The 26,022-nt window shown below is 34.3% G+C and overlaps 1 protein-coding gene and 1 long non-coding RNA gene across 3 annotated transcripts; one reads left to right on the top strand and one right to left on the bottom strand.

The window, feature by feature from the left end:
* Positions 1 to 1,437: 1,437 nt before the first annotated feature.
* On the bottom strand, positions 1,438 to 24,646 carry LOC105332671 (uncharacterized). 2 transcript variants are annotated; one of them, XM_066072562.1, is made up of 20 exons: positions 24,486 to 24,646; positions 24,150 to 24,338; positions 23,336 to 23,541; positions 22,982 to 23,231; positions 22,326 to 22,469; positions 22,036 to 22,218; positions 21,499 to 21,704; positions 20,709 to 20,949; positions 20,142 to 20,291; positions 19,727 to 20,020; positions 19,214 to 19,402; positions 18,677 to 18,888; positions 18,345 to 18,582; positions 17,944 to 18,087; positions 17,545 to 17,733; positions 17,050 to 17,261; positions 16,718 to 16,955; positions 16,342 to 16,485; positions 2,778 to 2,938; positions 1,438 to 2,422 (listed from the first exon to the last, which is right to left on the bottom strand). In XM_066072562.1, the coding sequence occupies exons 1-20, from the start codon at positions 24,535 to 24,537 to the stop codon at positions 1,961 to 1,963; spliced, it is 4,104 nt and encodes a 1,367-aa protein (XP_065928634.1). In that variant the 5' UTR covers positions 24,538 to 24,646; the 3' UTR covers positions 1,438 to 1,960. The 2 variants fall into 2 exon arrangements, with proteins under 2 accessions (XP_065928634.1, XP_065928635.1); XM_066072563.1 differs by lacking the exons at positions 1,438 to 2,422; positions 2,778 to 2,938 and adding exons at positions 14,738 to 15,700; positions 16,056 to 16,210.
* Positions 12,905 to 14,700, top strand: LOC105332839 (uncharacterized). The gene is made up of 3 exons (XR_900855.4): positions 12,905 to 13,156; positions 13,806 to 13,961; positions 14,118 to 14,700. It is a non-coding gene; the product is annotated as an uncharacterized lncRNA (long non-coding RNA).
* Positions 24,647 to 26,022: the final 1,376 nt, after the last annotated feature.

Below are 26,022 nucleotides of genomic sequence, written 5' to 3' on the forward strand. Positions count from 1 at the left end.
TAACAACAGCATGTTAAGGAAACCTGGGCAGGCGCTGTTTTAAATGATGTTCATTTATAAAGAAATAAAAGAGCCCTTTCATTGTATTTAGAGCACATGGAGAAAAAAGGGTTTTCAACACAGTTATTTTTAACTTGTTTTGATTGTTCATACAAACACACTGTCGAACTGGTTTTCCTTTTAAAGGGTCAATGGTTGGCCTTTATAGATTTATGTAAACAATGCGGACAGTGCATCAGTCTATTGATTGCAAAAAGGATTTGCTGCGTTCTTCGTTGTAAATGGAGTAAAATTTATTCTCGCATTGATCTTCGAAAAATAAACTTGTATCTGTATAAAACATTTGCTTTTCAATGAAAATGAATCAATTGGAAAAAATGTTCCTTAAGCACTTTACGTACTAATACTTACATTTGCAAATATGTTTCCTTATATGAACCTATAGAATAACGAAAAAAAGGTAAATTATGTGTGATCTTTTTAATTTCTGACTTTAGGGTAACATCTGATTTGTAAGAAGAGGTGCAGGACAAAACATGGACTTTCTGAGCGTGGCTTTGTATGTGTTGTCATGGATACTGTCCCTCATATTTCTGAGAGCAGGCTTGGTCAAAGTAACTAGTCGTTTATTTTCAAAGGACCATAAAGAAACGGTAAGTAAAAATAAAATTGTTAGAAATATATAATTAATAGGGCAATGATGAGGATAAAGTTGATGACTAATCATAGTGTAATTGAAAATTAAAAACATTTATTGTAGTTGTAAAATTTGTAAAGAATGATTATTTAGTAGTAGTATTTTAATATCTAGAGACAAGAGTTTGCACAATATGCTACTGTGTGCCCCACTATGTTATTCGGAATCACACCTTCACCAGATGGATACATGCTTTTGGTCGGAGTCATCGAGACACTTGCCTCTATCCTGCTTTTGGTGCCTTATACCGATTTGCATACTTGGATGTATTTAATATTCTGTGTCATGTTGGCGCTTTCAATTTACACACATGGTGTTTTAGAACAATACTTCAAAATGGTCTATGATATATGTCTTTTCCTAGCATTTATAGTGTTATATAAAGTTGGACCTATAGCTTTAACAAACCAGGAAAACGATCTCGAATAAATTATAATACTTGTGTGACTGCAACTCTGAAATTTTAAGTAACAGTTGATTACAAAGCGTTGTAAACGAACACTTTAAAAATCAATAAAGAAAACTTGTTCGATTTAAACATTATGATTCTACATTAATGTGCTGTTTTAATTTCGTTCATAATAGACATGTCAATCAATGTTGCCCCATTTGCACTTAGTAGAACTTACATCTATTGTATGTGCAGGTTTTATTAAATGCAGTCTTGGGAACAATCTTTTTTACAGTTAAGCCACCGAAAGTGGCTTACATACACAGAGTTACTGTAACAAAACAATGCATATAGTAAAAACATATTTTATTGCATCGTATACTGTTTATTTTCATTAATTTTTTCGTTCAATGCGGAGCTTGTTTTTAATATTATGGAACATTTATATAGAACACAATTATGAAAACTGCCTAACATTTTATGTGCGTGATACTACATGTAGATAAAGAATAAAATGAAAAGAATTCATTGTGGAATACGTCTGACCATGACAAAAAGCATTCCCTTTCTCTCTGATTATCTTTCTGTTGCATTTCTGCCTATTTAATAAACTCTATAAGCTTAAATGGGGAAAATGAATGTTTGCTGATGAAAATGTGTATTTTTTTTTTATCGTATCAAAGCTAATTAAGCCATTCTTGAAAAACATGTGAAATAAAGTAAAAATTATTAGTAATATACGGAGTATAAAAATCCTAAAATATAATATACTACATTGATAAAATGTTATATTCTACAAATATAATGTTAATTTTAAAAATTTTGATTATTCTCATGCATCTCATTATCACAAATAAACTCATAAAGCTTAGTTAGTCCAGATCTGACGGTTCTGGTTCCGGTACATATATCTGGAAGTTGTCATAATCACTAAGAGTCCTGCATGGAGCCTTATCAGGCTCCGTCTCTTTAGCCTTATTAATGACGACAGCAACATTACTTTCATTTTTATGACGTACATGTAACGGTCGCCATTTCCCTTCTCGGACGTTCTCGCAAACAGGTGGCTGCGCTGTAATACATTCTTCATTGTCGATGTTAATGTCAATTATAGTATTAAGGACGTCCAATGCTTTAGCCTCGTTTGTACTTGCAAAAGTGGATTTTTCGATTATTTTTTCGTCCCGGTAAGTCCATTTTGGATCGTTTGTGGAGCCACTTTTACCTGGAATCAGTTCTTCATGACTTCCTCTAAGGTACTCGTCCGATTTGACTGACACACCGTCTCCTGACTTAGCGTCACCTGGCACATCTGCATGAGATGTTCTTCTCTTCTTCAGAATGGGAAATGAACGCATGATAAATTGCATGTTAAATATAAATAAAAGAGACATTTTGATGATATTTGCTTTAAATAAAACAAGTAAATGTATGTAGAGACATATTTTAAAGTTACAAGATAAATTATCTTCATTTATGATCAAGTACATTCATGATTGAAGAATAATTATTAAGAATATCAATATGTAAAAGAAAAAAAGTATAATTTTTTTTTTTACTATCAATTTTTTCCCTTACCATAATCCAAGACACCAAAAAACAAAAATTGAGAAAACTGCACTGGAGTGGGATTGTAAGTTGTGTAATAGGTGATATTAAATAGAAAAAAACCTTTAGTTCTGTACTTACTGCTTTAGACTTCTTGCAGTAGTATACTGTTGCTATAACAACAAGGAAAAAAACCACACAGACAGATACCGCTGCAATGACTATTATTTCCGTTTCCGTTAGGCCTGTGGGTCCTACTTGTGATTTTCTGAGGTTGAAATCATTTTCATCATCAACTATTTCTAATATAACAAAATCATAATTATAAATTTGGAGAATGAGAACAGCAATGAATAGAAATAAAGGGCAATGCTAGGCTCCGTTTTTTCTTTCAAGTTCATGTTACTATTCCGCAGTTTATTTTTACCTGTACAGTTTGTACCACTCTCCACCACCGTCCTGTTTTCAGTGCATGGTTCACATGTGACCTGACCCGGAAGTGGTTGATAATGACCTTCAGGACAAGGGACACATTGAGAGGATACCATGTACATTCCGTGGGCACAGGGAACTAGTAAAACAAAAACGTCATTTTGTTTCAATGAAACATTACTAAAATGCGGCAATTTTCTACTGCTATTAAATTACATACCACAATATACTTGGCTTGTCCTGTTCACCAGATATGTCCTGTTATTACAGCTATAGGACGGACTGCCATGACTGGCAGATACTTTGGTAACGTCGGATAACCCCGAGGTACAGTTGAGTCGAAAGTACGGCATGAGTAGGGAAGGAACGTTAAGAAATATCAGCGTGATATAGTCAAGACAAACCTCACGGACGTCAACGCTTTCTTCATAGAACGTAATCAATATTGTATTTGTTATCTGCAAAGAAAGCCCAATTATAACTTTAAAGAAGATCTTTTAAACCACTCTGTTTGATACTTTTATTTAACAATGCTATCGTTGATGATCTTACTTGAAACGCGAGTGAAACTGATGTGATGTTTTCGATCTTCACACCCCCAGCGTTTATACCCAAATCCCCACAGTAGTCTGTGATGGTCTTCTGAAATAGGTCCTTGTTTCTTTCTGTGATTTCTCGGAAATCTTGAAGACAGGACAAAGCTACTTGGTCCACAGTGCTGTAAGTCGTGTAGAGGGCGCTTGTTGTAAAGGGAATATCGTATTCTGTAGAATGAAACGAGAACACATTACCTGTCGATTTTCTTTCTTTTGAATTACCAAATATTAAATTATTATACGAATACACCCGTTTTGTATTTTTTCTTTAAAGTGGTAAACTAAATATATCCTCCTCAGGGTTTAAGCAGTTTTTGGAAACATTCTATAATCATAATTTAAACAGTATTTATTTAGTATCTAGCAATTTAGCAATGCCCAGGTTTGGTTTTAATTTTCAATGGAGAATATTTATGAAGTAAAGTGACGGTTGTTCAGAATAAGGTTTTCATTGCGATACAAATCAAAGACAGTAAAATTACAATTAGGTTCATACCCAGACAGAGTTTCCGGTTTGGAGTCAACACATCGCCCTCACACCTGTACTCTACAGACACCTCCCCCTCACCGGTGACGTATCCACTGCTGCACTCTACCGTACAGGTTTGGTTGTGTGCAGCGCACGTGTATTTTGAATTTGGAATGGCTGAGGAAAGTTGGTCCAAACCACACGGAATGGTGTAACCTTACAACATAGAAAAACGCATATTTTGGAACATAAAATTGTCCCTAAACCGACGCATATCTTCTGTTCCAACTGCAAATTCAAGTTTCACAATTTTCTAAAACTATTTTGTCGAGTTTTACAATCCCTTAACTGGCAACAAGTCTGACTGTACTATAACAACTTATTAAATGACATTAAGGACTCTATGCCACTTTTTATATATTTTTTAACAATCTCGTAATACAATAATGTAATACTTATTTCATACGGGTGAGAACAGATGCCTGGGATAAATATAAACGCTGCTCCCTCCTTTGTTTAATCAAACGTTTTTATTTAAAATATTTTTGGTACGAGTTTGCTGCGTTATTACATAAAGCAATGGCCTGGTTCCTTCAATGCAATTAATCAACAAGAGACTTACTTATACAACTCTTAAGAGGAGGAAACCATCCTTCTCCGCTGCAGTTATACACTGTAGAAAGTCCCCCGTCATCTTGTATGTACCCACCCAAGCAGGTGGACATACACATTTGATTCTCAGAGGTACACGTTAAATCAATATTTTGGGTCTTCTGGGATAGGAAAGTAGAAACACACACCGAATCTGGAAAAGTTTGAAAGGAATTTCTTCAATTCCTTTTTTCTAACCTGTTTATTGTCAAACAGGAACATAAAACGAAAGAATGGATTTTTGTCTACATGTACCTAGACATTTAGTTCTGTCCCCTGTGACGTGTTTTCCGGTTGGACATACGTCACAGGTCAGCTGACCCAGAACTGCCTGATACGTTCCTTGGATGCAGGGCTTACATCGGGTCGAGTTTAGGTAATTTCCAGGAAAGCAATGAACTTAAAAAAATTCATATAAGGTTCAGTCATGAAATCAACATATATTATTATACTTTCATGTTAAATACTGAAATCTGATTGGTTTAGACGCAGTTGATAATCCGTTCTATTACCCTCAGCGTTAGCAACACACTTAGCAACGGGTAACACAACGAATTGTTACATGCGCGTAAATTATGCGCGTACGGTTCGCCGTGGAATTCACGTCATTTCTATATAAAATCAGTAAAAAAAAATCTCTAAAATTAATACATTCAGTATAATAAAATAAATAGTGCCTGTTTGGTCATTGACACCCCATCGAAAACCATTGTCAACCTCCGCTTCGCGTCGGTTGACAATGGTTTCCTCGGGGTGTCAATTTCAACTGTTACCCTCCCAAACAGGCACTGTTTATATACTAGTATACTATAGGATTGGTTCATGTAACATAAATAGCAATGACCGTCCAGGAATTTCTTCAAGACTAAAATCACTTTGCATCACAATATGTAGGTTCGATGGGGATTCTTACCACATCGAACACCCCCTGAACTCGCCAACGGCTGTGAACCAAACATCTCGGTACAGTTGTACTCAAAGACGGCGCTCCTTGTCGTCTGCTTTTTTGTTACTGCGATGTGCGAAGCACCGCAGGAAATGACGGAGAAAGGTTTCAGATAGTTCTGATTCCCGTTAGATATGATTTCAATCATATCCATGCAGATATCGCGGGATGTCTCGGTACCTTCTCCTGAGAATTTGACGTGGAATACAACATTAACCTGTAAAAAGCAATATGACAACTTGTCATTTATTAATATGAAGTCACAAATATTTTCATTTCTAAAAGTTGGATCTTTGAAGGTTAGTACATATATATTTTACCTGAAAAGCCAAAGGTGAAAGTTCCAAATTTTCAATTGAAATAGATCCGGTCTCCAGCTCTCCGCATGTCGAACGAATAGCATTCCGGAAGCTGCTGATACTCTCCCACATTCTGACGTTAAAACTGTAGAGACAGTTTCCGGCTGGCTGGTCCTCTGTCACATACACGATGGTAAAGTTTGTCGTCATCACTGGAGTCCTTGCAGCTGTCAACAACAAATATACAAATCTTGATAATCCAGCTTTCTTTGTAACATGTGCATGACGAAACGTGTTTCTTATAAAACATGTATCTTGAAATATGTGTATATTACTTTTCAAGTAAGTCAAACACATAACAACAAGTTTACTTGCAAATTGTCCCTGACAAAAACACCCCATTTTAACAGTTAACCCACGCCGACTCTAAATATTGTCATTGAGCTGGTTGACGGCTAATCGTTAATGTAAGGATTTGATTTTGTTCGGAATATTAACTTGGTGTTAATATTTGATTTATTAGACCATATTTAACACAGCAACAATTAGTGAAAGCCTTACAAGTTCAAAACACTTTTTATGACAGTGTTAAATAGTTCCGTTCTTTATTGGGTTGGTTCTCCGAAATGTTGCCTTTTCAACATAAGATAAAGATCTGAAAATTTCACTTTTCGTGTACTTAAAAATCAATATTTCAAAAATAATTAGTCTGAGTAGTCTAGAACTAACGGATTAATAAATCACTCCTAATTAAGACTAATTGTATTACACCCCCCCCCCCCACACACACACACACACACACACACAAAACCAAAAAAAAATCCTTCAAATCATATCTGAATATTAAACGTACGCAGACACGTAACCGTGTTCGGGATCCATGAGGTACCGTTACAGACGTGAATCGTCGTCTGACTTCCGTTTTCTAACACATGACCGGAAGTGCAGGTGGACTGACAAGAGGTAGTGTTTTGATAACAGTTTTCCTGGAGTGTTGCGTTGTAAAGATGCCTCGACAGCTCCTCATCATCACAGGCGTACACTGGTTGTTAAGGAAAAAAACCGAAAATGTCACAGTAGAGTTGCTTGTGTTTAATGGTGTTAACTTACTCTAATAAAATCTGCATATCATGAAAAAATTTCATTTTTTGCTCAAGAAGTTAATATCCCCTCCCCACAATTCTTACCTTCTGTCTTCACAGTGACCAAACACAAAAGGAACACAACACAATTCCTCATTCCACGCACACCCGGAAGGTAATTCGGTTATAATATGCACATTTGTTGATGCCAACATGGTTAAACTTGGTGTCTTCTACGAGACGGGAAAATATTGATAAGATAGGTCGTTACGTTAAATGTCTTACTCAATTACTATTGCGACTGAAAGCGATCAGGCGAAACCAATCCATGGGAGATCTAATCGGTGAAATAATACCCGTATTTAACTTGACAACTTAAATGAAAGCTTTCTGAAGAAGAAAAAAATGATCATGCTTTTGAGCATTGACTTCTAAGTATGTAAAATCTTTGCATTGGTAACAAATTTTCTCATTTTGCAATGTATCATTATATGAACAGTTGCAATAAAATGAAAGTTTATCGTTGTGCGCATCTAATGGCTTGAAATACATTTAAATTGCAGTGACAGAATTACTTCTAGATTTGTTTCGGCTGCGTTTTTTGATGTTTTAAAAAATCAAATATTTTAAAAGCCTTTCAAATAGTAAGAAAAATTCCATTTTAAGGAGACTGAATGGCAAACACCTTGCCCGTCATTATTACCTTAAAGTAACTATAGTTTCAGAGATGTATTCCTTAGCTAAAACATACTTTGTAAACAATGTAAATATTTTTCTATTTATTTAAACAGAGCTAGAGCTTCGTCTCGTGAGGTCAAACGAGGGTTCGTGAACCATACCATCATGATGGTATAATTTACACAACACCACAAAACAGTTTAAAATATACGGTGTATCTATTACTTATTTATGAATATTTTTGTATGTAAAATATTATATTGGGAGAGGGCTAAATACGTTTTAGAACTTGTGCCCGATCCCATTGTAATCATTTTACAATAAAATAAGTTAAAACTAGACCAATGATTTGTTTTAAAAATAATATAGTTTTCCCGCGTTTCGTAGAATAGCGGGAAAATGTTGTATGATATTAACGTGTTCGAATAGATTCGCGTAGGAATACAGGGCGGGGCCATAGGAAGGCCAGTATAAAAGGTCAGAGTTAATAGTAAAGGTCATTCTAGCCAGTTTCACTCAGCGCACGAAGCTTACATTCTTTTTTCGCGGGCACCATGGCGGCACCAAGTGACGAATTCTTACAAAGAGTTTCAGAAATCTAACACCAACCGAGGTTTACCTGTTTTATTGAAAGCGAGTGTCAAACGATTGACAACAAAATGACATTCTTGACCTCTGTTACGCAACCTTTATCAATGAGTTTTTGAATCTCAGAACAAACTACTTTCACATTGTCCCTAGCAGATTTATTGTTGTCTAAACACACACTTTTTGGAATAGATAGCTCTAATAAACTATTGTTTACAGATAACAATGCATGTAGTTCACTATGATTTACAGATAACTCTAATTAAGTATTGTTTACAGATAACAATACACGTAGTTCACTATGATTTACAGATAACTCTAATTAACTATTGTTTACAGATAGCAATACACGTAGTTCATTATGATTTACAGATAACTCTAATTAACTATTGTTTACAGATAACAATACATGTAGTTCATTATGATTTACAGATAACTCTGATTAACTATTGTTTACAGATAACAATACATGTAGTTCACTATGATTTACAGATAACTCTAATTAACTATTGTTTACAGATAACAATACATGTAGTTCATTATGATTTACAGGTAACTCTAATTAACTATTGTTTACAGATAACAATACATGTAGTTCATTATGATTTACAGATAACTCTGATTAACTATTGTTTACAGATAACAATACATGTAGTTCACTATGATTTACAGATAACGCAAATTAACATATATACAAATATACAAAATGGAACCTTTAACGTTATCAAATATGCCTATAAAATAGATTAGATTAAAATAGATTTATATTACTTTGAAGCTTAGAATGCAAATGACTGTTAATTATTGTAACAACAAGTTACTATCAACATCAATAAAGAGAACTTGTGCCATTTGAATGAATTTTTTTTCAATAAGTGTTAATTGATTTTTTTAAAGTATTGTTCAAATAACTCAAAAAATTCGGAATTGAAAGCAATACAAGTATAAATAACAACACTGCAATATTCCAGACTTAGCTATGCTTCTGCATTACCAGCTTACAATTTTTGGTCATTGTTGCAGTGTAGATAGTGCACATCTTAAGTGTACGACTTTGCATTTAGTCACGGAAAAGTGTCTATCAATTGTCCAACTATCGGTAATAGAGTAATGCTCACACATTATTGATAGATTAGAGGAGGGAGAGGGAACTGATTTCTTTTCAAATCGATAGTTTAATTAAAATCGAAAAATTGAAATAAACATCCGAGAAATGAAATCACTATCCACTTCACACAATGCAGAATGACGCTCCCCCTTTTGTGAAATGCTTAGAAAAAATCTCAATATGGGTACGAATTAAATCGATGTATTTTCCCGGGATATCTTTTTATCTTCATTTTTTGCCTCGTCCTTTATCAAACCTTACAAAGAATAGAAAGCACTTCAAAACAAAGATCTTTGGGATTTTCATTTTGCTTGGATAATGAGGTAAAAGAAATCCTGGGATATACTTTTAAAGGAGAGCGCCATTGCACAATAGAATTTCAAGAAAGCTAACTCTGTTCCTTTTATTGAGAAACAAAAGCGGTAGAGGTTGTTCCATACATGGATGCATAAAAGAACAGCAAAAAATTGTTATATACATGTAGGATAGATCTGCTCCAAAATAATATGCAAAATATCATTTTTATTTTAGTTATCCTAAATCAACTCGCACGTGTACGTGCACTTTTCAAAGTGTTGTCAACTTTCAAGAAAATGTGAGGCACGAGATTGTGATGAACAAAAATACTTGTCAGTTTAGTAAGCTCCGGACATACCCTGTATCTACTGAAAGATACAGATTCAGTTCTGCTTATAATAAGGAAGTTATTAATAATGTACATATTTGCTATTGAAACGTAGATAATTATAAGATCAGGTGTAAGTTTAACACCACTAGTAAGTTGCTTTACACCATTTTGGTATTTGTTTAATCTCCGATATCTGAACAAATATTTCGTTGTATAACAAACATGCTTGGCATTCTATCGAAGATGGAGGTAAAGTACAAGTTGAAAAAAGCTAAAGAACTAATAAATCTAAAATTGTAGAATTATTATATTGTTGTAAATAAACATACATGTACTACTGTACAAATAATCTCTCACTTATTGATTTTTCTTTTGCTTTTAATATACTTCCTAATGTATAATGTCGCCTTGTATTAAGCGTCTTTACATATGTAAAATCACGTAATACTTCTACTACTAAAATTAGAACTTATAATGACTAAAAGCGTTATTTTGCAAACTACCCAATACATTTGTACATAATTGCATGCTGAGGTCACATGGTACACAATTCACAACAGCCACATTAAAAATGATGACGCTTTGTGATTCTAATGGACAAAGTTATATAATGGGGATATAATATATAATATGCAAGTCCAAACGGGGAAGATTTGTTTAGCAGTATAAAATACAATATTTACATTCTACTGTGTTTTTCCATTAAATTTCGTGATGTTTAAATGCTTCTAATTGCAACACCTATTCACTGCATATGAATTTACGAGTAATTTACATAAGTAGTTCTCAATCAGTGATGTCTATGTTATCAGTTAAAAAATCATTTCATGAATGTTGTCAAAACAGAAAGTTTTATAATTATTCAACAAAAAAGTTGACTTTATTGTTAAAAGCAACATTTCAAGAGTTATTTATCATGGATTATATTTTCATGCTCGTCGATCTCATCTCAACAGTCTATGTGAAAACCAGTTTCAACCGGTTTTACAAAAGTAGCTGTTCTTGCTGTTACTTATTCACTCCCTCCGTGATCTGCACTTTATATCGATTTATTCAAGTAAACAATTGATTTCTTCAGTAAGGGAATGTAAATATAAGCATTAAATGATTTATTTTTGACGTCGTCGTGTCAATAACTGCCGTCAGGTGAGCAGACAAATTATAATAACGCGCTTACGCGCGTTACTCAATGTGTCTGCCCACCTGACGGCAGTTATTGACACGACGACGTCAAAAATAAATCATTCAATGCTATAGTGGCTTGTGCAGAATTTGCTGTAAAAGAAATGATCGTACGTAGAAATATGGTGGTAAAGGATAAATCTATCCCTATGAAAGAGTTGTGTTCAACTATTAATTAAAGTCGCAGTGATATTCAATTTTTGACTTCAGGGGAATGCATGTTTTGTAAATCTGCTGTTAAAACATGGACTTTGTACGTGTTGTCATGAATACTGACCCGCATGTTTCTAAAAACAGGCTTTGTCGAAGTAACCAGTCGTTTATTTCCAAAAGAACACCAACAAACAGTACGTTAAGATGAAGCCCTTATATTTCTTATAATAACAGTGAAACATGAATGTTAGCGATGTTCACATACAAACATTATATTTTAAAAATTATGACAGAGGCGACTTAAAACAAATTATTTTACCTAAGCGAATTGTAAAATTTTCAAAAATGATGTGCTGTAATTTTCCAAGTAGAATGTAACTATTCTAAGTCTATCATTTATTTTCCAGAGTGAAGAGTTCGTGCTGTATGCTTCTGTATGTCCAACTAAATTATTCGGGTACACTCCACCGCCACGCGGATACATGTTTGTGATCGGGTTCATACAGACGCTTGCTTCATTCCTGCTTTTGCTGCCTGCTTTTGCTGCCTGCTTTTGCTGCCTTTTACCGCATTACACCCTTGGATGTATTTAGTATTCTGTGCCATGATGACGCTTTCAATTTACAGCCATAGTGTTCTTGGAAACTCTGGCAAAGTGGCGATAGCAAGCTGTATTTTATAGCGTGTATAGCTTTATACAAAAGAGGACCTATTGCCTAATTTAAAAAATAACTCTCGCATAAGATGGAGAATAAATCTTTTGAATTGTTCATTCCAGCTGACTATAAGTTAATGTTAATAACAACTTACTTATCATTCAATACATTGTATTAAAGAAAACTTGTGAAAAATGAACATATTATTAATGCGTGTGTTTTTAAAAATATTTTGAAAATATACGTTTTACATTATAGAATATATAAATGTACTAGATCCGTTTTTGTTTGTTGAAGCTGTGAGTAGTTTACAAATCTCAGTGTTTTGACTATCTAAAATAAAATTAATTCAGCCAATGCCACATGCTGAAATACCAACAAAGTTATAACATTTTCTGCATTGTCAATTGTTTATTCTTTCATAGTTAATGTGGGGCTTTGGTTAGTACATATATTTTATGGAATGTTTATATACAATCCAAAATGGTTTAAAATATTCTAAATATAACTATATCAAATTTTGCACTTATAGAGAATGCAGGAAAGTATTGCTTAATATGCTTCTTTAAAATAGATATAAAAGGCTTTGAAAAATTCAATTCAAGATATATAAATGTGAATTTGTTTTTGAATCATTAACTGAGAGCTCGAGCAAACATGTACAAGTAGCTGCCAATAAAAGGAATATGTTTATGTGAGAATGATAACTATTTGCATATGTTTATATACAAATGTGGTATAAAATATTAAAGAATTTACTCTCAAACATAGACACGACGAATCGTTATATACGCGTAACAAAGATCTAGATCTGTTGCAAGACTGCGCGATTTTCTCGGGTAAACAATATCCATACATGCATAGGTTAATTTAAAAGATCTAGTCGATTTAAAATAATCAATCGCAACTTATCGGGCCTTTTCAGCAGAACTCGGAAAATCATTTAACAGCTGGTTAAAGGAAAGGCCAGGCGTGAAGTTGGGAAATTGTGAACAAATTCCGGGGCAAGAAATTGAGGAAAACGGAGATACCTGTATATCTACTGTAAAAAGGTATTTGGTTCCTACTATTTCAGTTGGTCTCGTTAAGATATAATTATTTGTGCCTATTTTGTAAATACGTCATATTAATTCATCATTAGTTCATAAACAAGGCTTTATTCTGATGGGGGGGGGGCAGAATGTTGTTGGCGTTTTAATTAAAAATAGTCTCTTTGAACTTTTTTTTCAAAATAGACTGTTTATGTCTAAATCGACTTTCAGCCTCTCTTCGAAAATGAATTGCGTGTTCCTAAGTCTTAGCAATATTGTGAAGTTTACTTTGTTATTTATGAAATGTCTCTAAAATTTAATTATCGTATTACGAAAATTAAGAGTATTGTTTCAAGATGACACATTGTACAGCTATACAAAATCAAAGTAGCATGCATGTCGAATTTACAACAGCATGTTAAGGAAACCTGGCGCTGTTTTAAATGATGTTCATTAATAAAGAAATAAAAGAGCCCTTTTTATTATATTTAGATCTGTATAAAACATTTGCTTTTCAATGAAAATGAATCAATTGGAAATAATATCCCTTAAGCAATTTACGTACTAATACCGGTACTTTCATTTGCAAATATGTTTCCATATATAAACCTATAGAATGAATAGCGAAGAAGGGTAAATAATGTGTGATCTTTTGAATTTCTGACTTTAGGGTAACATCTGATTTGTAACAAGAAGTGCAGGACAAAACATGGACTTTCTGAGCGTGGCTTTGTACGTCTTGTCATGGATAATGACCCTCATATTTCTGAGAGCAGGCTTGGTCAAAGTAACTAGTCGTTTATTTTCAAAGGACCATAAAGAAACGGTAAGTAAAGATAAAATTGGAAGACATGCATAATTAATAGGACAATGATGAGGATAAAGTTGATGACAAATCATAGTGAAATTGAAAATTAAAAACAATTATTGCAGTTGTAAAATTTGTAAAGAATGATTATTTAGTTTATTTTTTAATATCTAGAGACAAGAGTTTGCACAATATGCTAATGTGTGCCCCACTGTATTATTTGGAATCACACTTTCACCAGATGGATACATGTTTTTGGTCGGAGTCATCGAGACGCTTGCCTCTATCCTGCTTTTGGTGCCTTATACCGATTTGCATACTTGGATGTATTTAGTATTCTGTGTCATGTTGGCGCTTTCAATTTACACACATGATGTTTTAGAACAATGCTTCAAAATGGTGTATGATATATGTCTTTTTCTAACATTTATAGTGTTATATAAAGTTGGACCTATAGCTTTAACAAACCAGGAAAACGATCTCGAATAAATTATAATACTTGTGTGACTGCAACTCTGGAATCTTAAGTAACAGTTGATTACAAAGCGTTGTAAATGAACACTTTAAAAAATCAGTAAAGAAAACTTGTTCGATTGAAACATTATGATTCTACATTAATGTGCTTTTTTAATTTCGTTCATAATACACATGTCAATCAATATTGCCCCATTTGCACTTAGTAGAACTTACATGTATTGTATGTGCAGGTTTTACTAAATGCAGTCTTGGAAACAATCTTTTTTACAGTTAAGCCACAGAAAGTAACAAAACAATGCATATAGTAAAAATATATTTTATTGCATCGTAAACTGTTTATTTTCATTCATTTTTTCATTCAATGTGGAGCTTTTTTTTTAATATTATGGAACAGTTATATAGAACACAATTATGAAAACTGCCTAACATTTTATGTGCATGATAATACATGTAGTTAAAGAATAAAATGAAAAGAATTCATGGTGGAATACGTCTGACCATGACAAAAAACATTCCTTTTCTCTCTGATTATCTTTCTGTTGCATTTCTGCCTATTTAATAAATTCTATCAGCTTAAATGGGGAAAATGAATGTTTGCTGATGAAAATGTATATTTTTTTATCGTATCAAAGCTAATTAAGTCCTCCTTGAAAAACATGTGAAATAAAGTAAAAATTATTAGTAATATACGGAGTATAAAAATCCTAAAATATAATATACTACATTGATAAAATGTTACATTCTACAAAATTAAATATAATGTTAATTTTAAAAATTTTGATTATTCTCATGCATCTCATTATCACAATTAATCTCATAGAGTTTAATTAATCCGGATCTGACATTTCCAGTTCCGGTACATATATCTGGAAGTTGTCATAATCACTGAGAGTCCTGCATGGAGCCTTATCAGGCTCCGTCTCTTTAGCCTTATTAATGACGTCAGCAACATTACTTTCATTTTTATGACGTAACGGCCGCCATTTTTCTTCTCGGACGTTCTCGAAAACAGGTGGCTGCGCTGTAATACATTCTTCATTGTCGATGTTAATGTCAATTATAGTATTAAGGACGTCCAATGCTTTAGCCTCGTTTGCACTTGCAAAAGTGGATTTTTCGATTTTTTCGTCCTGGTAAGTCCAGTTTGGATCGTTTGTGGAACTACTTTTACTTGGAATCAGTTCTTCATGACTTCCTCTGAGGTACTCGTCCGATTTGACTGACGCACCGTCTGCTGACTTGGCGTCATCTGACACATCTGCATGAAATGTTCTTCTCTTCTGCAGAATGGGAAATGAACGCATGATAAATTGAATGTTAAATATGAATAAAAGAGACATTTTGATGATATTTGCTTTAAATAAAACAAGTAAATGTATGTAGAGACATATTTTAAAGTTACAAAATAAATTATCTTCATTTATGATCAAGTACATTCATGATTGAAGAATAATTATTAAGATTATCAAAATGTAAAAGAAAAAAAAGTATAATATTTTTTACCATCAATTTTTTCCCTTACTATAATCCAAGACACCAAAGAACAAAAATTGAGAAAACTGCGTTAGAGTGGGATAGTAAGTTGTGTAATAGGTGATATTAAATAGAAAAAAAAACCTTTAGATCTGTACTTACTGCTTTAGACTTCTTGCAGTAGTATACTGTTGCTATAACAACAAGTAAAAAAACCACACAGACAGATACCGCTGCAATGACGATTATTTCCGTTTCCGTTAGGCCTGTGGGTCCTACTTGTGATTTTCCGAGGTTAATATCATTTTCATCATCAACTATTTTTAATAAAACAAAAGCATAATTATAAATTTGGAGAATGAGAACAGCAATGAATAGAAATAAAGGGCAATGCTAGGCTCCATTTTTTCTTTAAAGCTCATGGTACTATTCCGCAGTTTATATTTACCTGTACAGTTTGTACCACTGTCCACCACCGTCCTGTTTTCAGTGCATGGTTCACATGTGAGCTGACCCGGAAGTGGTTGATAATGACCTTCAGGACAAGGGACACATTGAGAGGATACCATGTACATTCCGGGGGCACAGGGAACTAGTAAAACAAAAACATCATTTTGTTTCAATGAAAACTGCATGGTAGCAAATGATTTACTTATCCAGCATTATACATTGTGTAAAAAACTTAAGAAATAACAATCATTGTTGATCTATAAAGTTTAATTCATGAGAATTTACAATATATAACATTGCAATACATGCAACCTTTCTAGGCAAGGAAACATTACGAAAATGAGGCAATTTTCTATTGCTATTGAAATACATACCACAATATACTTGGCTTGTCCTGTTCACCAGATATGTCCTGTTATTACAGCTATAGGACGGACTGCCATGACTGGCGGACACTTTGGTAACGTCGGATAACCCCGACGTACAGTTGAGTCGAGAATACGGCATGAGTAGAGAAGGAACGTGAAGAAATATCAGCGTGATATAGTCAAGACAAACCTCACGGACGTCAACGCTTTCTTCGTAGAACGTAATCAGTATTGTATTTGTTATCTGCAAAGAAATCCCAATTATAACGTTAAAGAAGTTCTTTTAAATCACTATGTTTGATACTTTTATTTAACAATGTTATCATTAATGATCTTACTTGAAACGGGAGTGAAATTGATGTGATGTTTTCGATCTTCAAACCCCCAGCGTTTATACCCAAATCCCCACAGTAGTCTGTGATGGTCTTCTGAAATAGGTCCTTGTTTCTTTCTGTGATTTCTCGGAAATCTTGAAGACAGGACAAGGCTACTTGGTCCACAGTGCTGTAAGTCGTGTAGAGGGCGCTTGTTGTAAAGGGAATATCGTATTCTGTAGAGAGAAACGAGTATTAAATAATTACACGAAATACACCCGTTTTGCATTTGAAGTGGTAACCTTAATAATATCCTCATAAGGGTTTAAGCAGTTTTTGGAAACATCCTATTATAATAATTATAACAGCATTAGTATTTAGCAATTAAGCATGCAATGCTCAGGTTTTAATTTTCATTGGAGAATATTTATAAAATAAAGTGACGGTTCTCCAATATAAGGTTTTCATTGTGATACAAATCAAAGACAGTTATGTATAAAATTACAATAAGGTTCTTACCCAGACAGAGTTTCCGGTTTGGAGTCCACACATCGCCCTCACACCTGTACTCTACAGACGCCTCCCCCTCACTGGTGACGTATCCACTGCTACACTCTACCGTACAGGTTTGGTTGTGTGCAGCGCACGTGTATTTTGAGTTTGGAATGGCTGAGGAAAGTTGGTCCAAATCACAAGGAATTGTATAACCTAGTTACAACATAGAAAAACACATATTTTGGAACATAAAATTGTCCCTAAACCGACGCATATCTTCTATTCAAATCAACTATTTCTAATAAAACAAAATCATAATTATAAATTTGGAGAATGAGAACAGCAATGAATAGAAATAAAGGTCAATGCTAGGCTCCATTTTTTCTTTAAAGTTCATGTTACTATTCCGCAGTTTATTTTTACCTGTACAGTTTGTACCACTGTCCACCACCGTCCTGTTTTCAGTGCATGGTTCACATGTGAGCTGACCCGGAAGTGGTTGATAATGACCTTCAGGACAAGGGACACATTGAGAGGATACCATGTACATTCCGGGGGCACAGGGAACTAGTAAAACAAAAACGTCATTTTGTTTCAATGAAAACTGCACGGAAGCAAATGATTTACTTATCCAGCAATATACATTGTGTAAAAAAAACTTAAGAAATAACAATCACTGTTGATCTATAACTATAATCTAGTCCTTCATATAAAATTTAATTCATGAGAATTTACAATATATAACATTGCAATACATGCAACCTTTCTAGGCAATGAAACATTACTAAAATACGGCAATTTTCTTTTGCTATTGAAATACATACCACAATATACTTGGCTTGTCCTGTTCACCAGATATGTCCTGTTATTACAGCTATAGGACGGACTGCCGTGACTGGCGGACACTTTGGTAACGTCGGATAACCCCGACGTACAGTTGAGTCGAGAGTACGGCATGAGTAGAGAAGGAACGCGAAGAAATATCAGCGTGATATAGTCAAGACAAACCTCACGGACGTCGACGCTTTCTTCGTAGAACGTAATCAGTATTGTATTTGTTATCTGCAAAGAAATCCCAATTATAACGTTAAAGAAGTTCTTTTAAACCACTATGTTTGATACTTTTATTTAACAATGCTATCATTAATGATCTTACTTGAAACGGGAGTGAAATTGATGTGATGTTTTCGATCTTCAAACCCCCAGCGTTTATACCCAAATCCCCACAGTAGTCTGTGATGGTCTTCTGAAATAGGTCCTTGTTTCTTTCTGTGATTTCTCGGAAATCTTGAAGACAGGACAAAGCTACTTGGTCCACAGTGCTGTAAGTCGTGTAGAGGGCGCTTGTTGTAAAGGGAATATCGTATTCTGTAGAGAGAAACGAGAACACATTACCTGTCGATTTTTCTTTCTTTTGAATTACCAAATATTAAATAATTACACGAAATACACCCGTTTTGCATTTGAAGTGGTAACCTTAATAATATCCTCATAAGGGTTTAAGCAGTTTTTGGAAACATTCTATTATAATAATTATAACAGCATTAGTATTTAGCAATTAAGCATGCAATGCTCAGGTTTTAATTTTCATTGGAGAATATTTATAAAATAAAGTGACGGTTCTCCAATATAAGATTTTCATTGTGATACAAATCAAAGACAGTTATGTATAAAATTACAATTAGGTTCTTACCCAGACAGAGTTTCCGGTTTGGAGTCCACACATCGCCCTCACACCTGTACTCTACAGACGCCTCCCCCTCACTGGTGACGTATCCACTGCTACACTCTACCGTACAGGTTTGGTTGTGTGCAGCGCACGTGTATTTTGAGTTTGGAATGGCTGAGGAAAGTTGGTCCAAACCACAAGGAATTGTATAACCTAGTTACAACATAGAAAAACACATATTTAAGAACATAAAATTGTCCCTAAACCGACGCATATCTTCTGTTCCAACTGCAAATTTAAGTTTCATAATTTCCTAAAACTTTTTTGTCGAGTTTTACAATCACTTATCTGGCAACAAGTCTGGCTGTACTATAACAACTTCCATTCTATAAACCTATTAAATGACAAGGACTCTATGCCACTTTTTATATATTTTTGAACAATCTCGTAATTCAATAATGAATAGTTATTTCATACGGGTGAGAACAGATGCCTTGGATAAATATGTTAATTTGTCCATCAGTATCTTCCACTGACCTTTGGTCGTCCGCAGTGCTGTGGTAGTCGGTGAAGAGCTCGTGGATTTCTCTGTCGATGTTTCAGTCGTTTCTATGGTAACAACCGTTGTTGTCAAAGACACAGACGTTGACAATATTGTCGAAATTGACGTCAAGACGTTTTGTGTCGTTTCCTTTGTCTCTGCTAAATCAGTTGTTATGGTCTGCTCTGTTGTAGTCAATTCCGTTGATTGCTCTGTGACATTTGGTAATAACGTCACTTCCGTTGGTGGCGAGGACCCAGCGTGAGATATATTACCCAAAGTTGTGATTTCTAAATTGTAATAAAAAACCTCAAACATAATAAAATCTAATGGCAAATTCTACATAGTTAACTCTTTATGTTCTTATACTAATAATTAAGTTCAAACCTACTTTTCTCATCATAGTCATACCTTCTAGTCGACATTCAGTGCGGTCCTCGTTTACTTTTGTCCAATCAGAGCAGTTTTGACAAAAAGTTTGGCCAATAAATGGTTGATAAGTTCCATTGGGACACGGTAAGCATGTCAAATCATTTTGAAATGTCCCAGCTGAACATGGAACTATGAAGAATGGTCAAAATGAAAAAAAAAAATTGTCAAATCTCGTACCTAAAATATTATAATAAAGACTATATCTTATAATGGTACCATTAATATAAACAAACTAAGGTAGTAATAAGGAATTTGTAGAGGAATTACTATAAAGAAATATTGTAATTTACTGAATTAATAACAACTGTATAGGCAGGTATAGTATCATCTTTTGCAATGGTACTGAAACTAATGTGAATCAGACCATTACTTTTAATTATACAGTATACGTTTTCTTTTGATTAAAGTTTTGAACTCGTACAGTTGGTTTCTACACAATCATCATTTTACATTGATATGTAAGAATTTTACTTGGTTTCAGTAAAACAAACCCAAAATGACAAAATCAGTTCACTCACTTTGTTTAGTTTTAGAACTCTGACTTACTGCAGTAGGACGCCTCTGTGGAGTTGATGACGAGCCGTCCATCCGGACAGTTAAGCACATCGCCGGATCTTTGTGCCGATACTTTGGTCACATTGGTTCGCCCGTCCGTGCATTGTAGGACTGTGTATGGATGGAGATAAGTCGTCCGACTTTGAAAAGTAATTTTTATTATGTCCATGCACACATCCATTATTTTTGTTGGCCATGATCCATAAAATTTCAGATGAAATGTCATTTTTATCTGTTAGAACATTGATAATTGTATTATGACAAAAAACACTTTTTTTAATTGATACTGACGCATTTACCATAATTAATATCTAGAGAAAAGTTAAATAGCACACTTTTTACAAAATAATTCTCCAAACGTAAGTAAATAATCTTAAAATATGATAGAAAATAAACTAAGTCAATACAAAACTTTGTAATCAATATTTGGGCAATGGCATTCATAAAATGGGGGATTTAGATTGTACAGGTTTTCCCAAAATAAAAAACTAATGAAATTTTGTAATTATTTTAATAAATTCAAGCAAAAATTTCAAAAGGATTTCAGGCAGAATTACAAATCATTATTAGGTCACCAAACTGTCTTGAAATGCACAATAGGTGTATATTTTGTGTAATCTGCTCAAAAGTGACATTTTACTTTTTTACACTGTAATGCGTTTTTATTACTGTCAAATAAAATGAAATATCTAATATCAAGCTAAAAACGTAAAAAAAAAAATTCAGTCGAAATTAAAACTATTAACTTCAAAATTATGAATCAACAACAACGATACTTTACTTGGAATGCGATGGATCCAATAGTTATATTTTCAATGGTCACATTTCCGTCATGAAGTTTGCTACAGGAGGTAGATATATTTGTTTGGAAGTAATCTCTGTGAGCAGAAGTAAAGGCTTGGAATTGACTTAAACAAGTTGCCGCCACTGCGTCGTTGGTCCTATAGACAGCTTCTAGGTCAACGTTGTATGTGGAATATTCATATTCTATTAATATAAAATGTTAAATGAAAAGAACATTTATTAATTAAAAATCAATTTAACTTCATGATCGGTAATGCAACATGAATTCATACAATTATGCATAAAACGTTACTTGCAAAGTCGCTCTTGAAATAAACAAAAGTCAAGGATTTTGTTTTCTCAAGAAAATTTCTTTTTACTTTCGTGTTAAGAAAATGTATTTATATAAACGCTGCTCCCTCCTTTGTTTAATCAAACGTTTTTATTTAAAATATTTTTTGTTACGAGTTTGCTGCGTTATTACATAAAGCAATGACCTGGTTCCTTCAATGCAATTAATCAACAAGAGACTTACTTATACAACTCTTAAGAGGAGGAAACCATCCTTCTCCGCTGCAGTTATACACTGTAGAAAGTCCCCCGTCATCTTGTATGTACCCACCCGAGCAGGTGGACATACACATTTGATTCTCAGAGGTACACGTTAAATCAATATTTTGGGTCTTCTGGGAAAGGAAAGTAGAAACACACACCGAATCTGGAAAAGTTTGAAAGGAATTTCTTCAATTCCTTTTTTCTAACCTATGTTTATTGACAATTAAACAGGAACATTAAACGAAAGAATGGATTTTTGTCTACATGTACCTAGACATTTAGTTCTGTCCTCTGTGACGTGTTTTCCGGTTGGACATACGTCACAGGTCAGCTGACCCGGAACTGCCTGATACGTTCCTTGGAGGCAGGGCTTACATCGGGTCGAGTTTAGGTAATTTCCAGGAAAGCAATGAACTTAAAAAAATTTATATAAGGTGTAGTCATGAAATCAACATATATTATTATACTTTCATGTTAAATACTGAAATCTGATTGGTTAAGACGCAGTTGATAATCCGTTCTATTACCCTCAGCGTTAGCAACACACTTAGCAACGGGTAACACAACGAAGTGTTACATGCGCGTAAATTATGCGCGTACGGTTTGCCGTGAAATTCACGTCATTTCTATATAAAATCAGTAAAAAAATCTCTAAAATTAAGACATTCAGTATAATAAAATAAATAGTGCCTGTTTGGTCATTGACACCCCATCGAAAACCATTGTCAACCTCCGCTTCGCGTCGGTTGACAATGGTTTCCTCGGGGTGTCAATTTCAACTGTTACCCTCCCAAACAGGCACTGTTTATATACTAGTATACTATAGGATTGGTTCTGTAACATAAATAGCAATGACCGTCCATGAATTTCTTCAAGACTAAAATCACTTTGCATCACAATATGTAGGTTCGATTGGGGATTCTTACCACATCGAACACCCCCTGAACTCGCCAACGGCTGTGAACCCAACATCTCGGTACAGTTGTACTCAAAGGCGGCGCTCCTTGTCGTCTGCTTTTTTGTTACTGCGCTGTGCGAAGCACCGCAGGAAATGTTGGAGAAAGGTTTTAGATAGTTCTGATTCCCGTTAGATATGATTTCAATCATATCCATGCAGATCTCGCGGGATGTCTCGGTACCTTCTCCTGAGAATTTGACGTGGAATACAACATTAACCTGTAAAAAACAATATGACAACTTGTCATTTATTTAATATGAAGTCACAAATATTTTCATTTCTAAAAGTTGGATCTTTGAAGGTTAGTACATATATATTCTACCTGAAAAGCCAAAGGTGAAAGTTCCAAATTTTCAATTGAAATAGATCCGGTCTCCAGCTCACCGCATGTCGAACGAATAGCATTCCGGAAGCTGCTGATACTCTCCCACATTCTGACGTTAAAACTGTAGAGACAGTTTCCGGCTGGCTGGTCCTCTGTCACATACACGATTGTAAAGTTTGTCGTCATCACTGGAGTCCTTGCAGCTGTCAACAACAAATACACAAATCTTGATAATCCAGCTTTCTTTGTTACATGTGCATGACGAAACGTGTTTCTTATAATACATGTATCTTGAAATATGTGTATATTACTTTTCAAGTAAGTCAAACACATAACAACAAGTTTACTTGCAAATTGTCCCTGACAAAAACACCCCATTTTAACAGTTAACCCACACCGACTCTAAATATTGTCATTGAGATGGTTAATGGCAAATCGTTAATGTAAGGATTTGATTTTGTTCGGAATATTAACTTGGTGTTAATATTTGATTTATTAGACCATATTTAACACAGCAACAATTAGTGAAAGCCTTACAAGTTCAAAACACTTTTTATGTCAGTGTTAAATAGTTCCGATCTTTATTGGGTTGGTTCTCCGAAATGTTGCCTTTTCAACATAAGATAAAGGTCTGAAAATTTCACTTTTCGTGTACTTAAAAATCAAAATTTCAAAAATAATTAGTACTGAGTAGTCTAGGACTAACGGATTAATAAATCACTCCTAATTAAGACTAATTGCATCACCCCCCCCCCCCCCACACACACACACACACACAAAACTTCAAATCATATCTGAATATTAAACGTACGCAGACACGTAACCGTGTTCGGGATCCATGAGGTACCGTTACAGACGTGAATCGTCGTCTGACTTCCGTTTTCTAACACATGACCGGAAGTGCAGGTGGACTGACAAGAGGTGGCGTTTTGATAACAGTTTTCCTGGAGTGTTGCGTTATAAAGATGTCTGGACAGTTCCTCATCATCACAGGCGTACACTGGTTGTTACGACAAAAAAATAATAATAAGAGAAAGGCACAGTTCAGTTGGTTTAACTTAGCCCGATAAAATCTGCCTATAATGAACATCATACTCATTGATTGTGTTTTGTTGTTCAAGAATCTATCACCTTCCACAATTCTTACCTTCTGTCTTCACAGTGATTAAACACAAAAGGAACACAGCACAATTCCTCATTTTAAGCACACCCGGAAGTTAATTCGGTTATAATATGCACATTTGTTGATGCCAACATGATTACACTTTGTGTCTTCTACGAGACGGGAAAATATTGGTTATATTGGTCGTTATGTTAAATGCCTTACTCAATTACTATTGCGACTGAAAGCGATTAGGCGGAACCAATCCATGGGAGATCTAATCGGTGAAATAATACCCGTATTTAACTTGACAACTTAAATGAAAGCTTTCTGAAAAAAAAAATGATTATGCTTTTGCGCATTGACTTCTATGTATGTAAAATCTTTGCATTGGTAACAAAATTTCTCATTTTGCAATGTATCATTATTTTACGGAAGCCCGTTGATGCCACGTAGGAAAAATATTTTATCTGGCGGCCGCCAGATAATTATTTGGCGGCCGCCACTTATTATCTGGCGGCCGCCAGATAATTATTTGGCGGCCGCCATATAATTTTCTGGCGGCCGCCACATAATTATCTGGCGGCCGCCACATAATTATTTGGCGGCCGCCACATAATTATTTGGCGGCCGCCAGATAAAACCTGGCTTCCTGATTCGCGCGCATTTTTTAATGGGAGCTTTTTAGGGAGTTGTGGATACACTCTAATTTATTAGTTTTATTAATTATTTCTGAAACTTGACATTAAATATCAATCGCAGAGCTTAGGATTTTGAAAAACTGGTTGAGTTGAATGTATAGAGGACTTTGTTGTTAGAATCTAGAATGATTTTTATATTACTTTGTGCCTTGTATTATACATGTATGTTGTAAAACATGGTATTTAAGAGTTGGTTCTGAACTTAATAACTGAACTAAACACCCGCTCAGGAAATCTTAACATTAAAAAACCTTAACTTGAGAGGAATTTTATGTTAACATGTATAGGTAAAGGAACGCACTGCCTTCTATATGTTTTAATTTTGGTATAAGAATTTACCAACGCAGATTAAAGTCAGCTTTATTGACCACGACAGCTAGTACAGGCAATATTATCACGAGAGCAGATCCATCTATGACTTTATAAAGGTAAACTAGGATAAGTGTGTACTAGCATTCGTGGCCATAAAAATGAAACTATTTAACTGACTGTTTTGTTGAACTCTTATTCCAAATCACATGAAAGGCAGTACAATAAAAAGACCGTGATCGGCCACAGTCTCTCTGGTGACTCTTTAGTTAATTAAACTGAATTTAGATTTTGAACAATGCATTGTAAGCAAAATCTATATAGATTATACATTTTGGGTGACCAATAGATTAATTAATATATACAATCTTATCGATTGAAGAACCAAGTTAAATGTTAATGTTCATGTTGTCAGGCTTAGTTGGAATATACAATCATGTAATTTGTTTTAATTTATGAGACATTTTCTATACTTTAGAACGGACAAAACCAGTCATATTCATGATTTAAAAGAATTCTTCATCAATATCTTAATGCCTCTCATCAGAAACTCAGCTGATCTTTCTCCCATT

The sequence above is a fragment of the Magallana gigas genome, chromosome 9 (assembly GCF_963853765.1).
Source record: "Magallana gigas chromosome 9, xbMagGiga1.1, whole genome shotgun sequence".
NCBI classification, from domain to species: Eukaryota; Metazoa; Mollusca; class Bivalvia; order Ostreida; family Ostreidae; genus Magallana; species Magallana gigas.

What these genes read in the sequence shown, in the direction of transcription:
- LOC105332671 (XM_066072562.1), bottom strand. Translation starts at nt 24,537, where the DNA reads ATGAGGAATTGTGCTGTGTTCCTTTTGTGTTTAATCACTGTGAAGACA. An exon ending in AGCACTGCGGACGACCAAAG is followed by an intron (nt 19,403 to 19,726) that starts GTCAGTGGAAGA and finishes TGTTGTAACTAG; the next exon opens with GTTATACAATTCCTTGTGGT. An exon ending in GACAAGCCAAGTATATTGTG is followed by an intron (nt 16,486 to 16,717) that starts GTATGTATTTCA and finishes TTGTTTTACTAG; the next exon opens with TTCCCTGTGCCCCCGGAATG.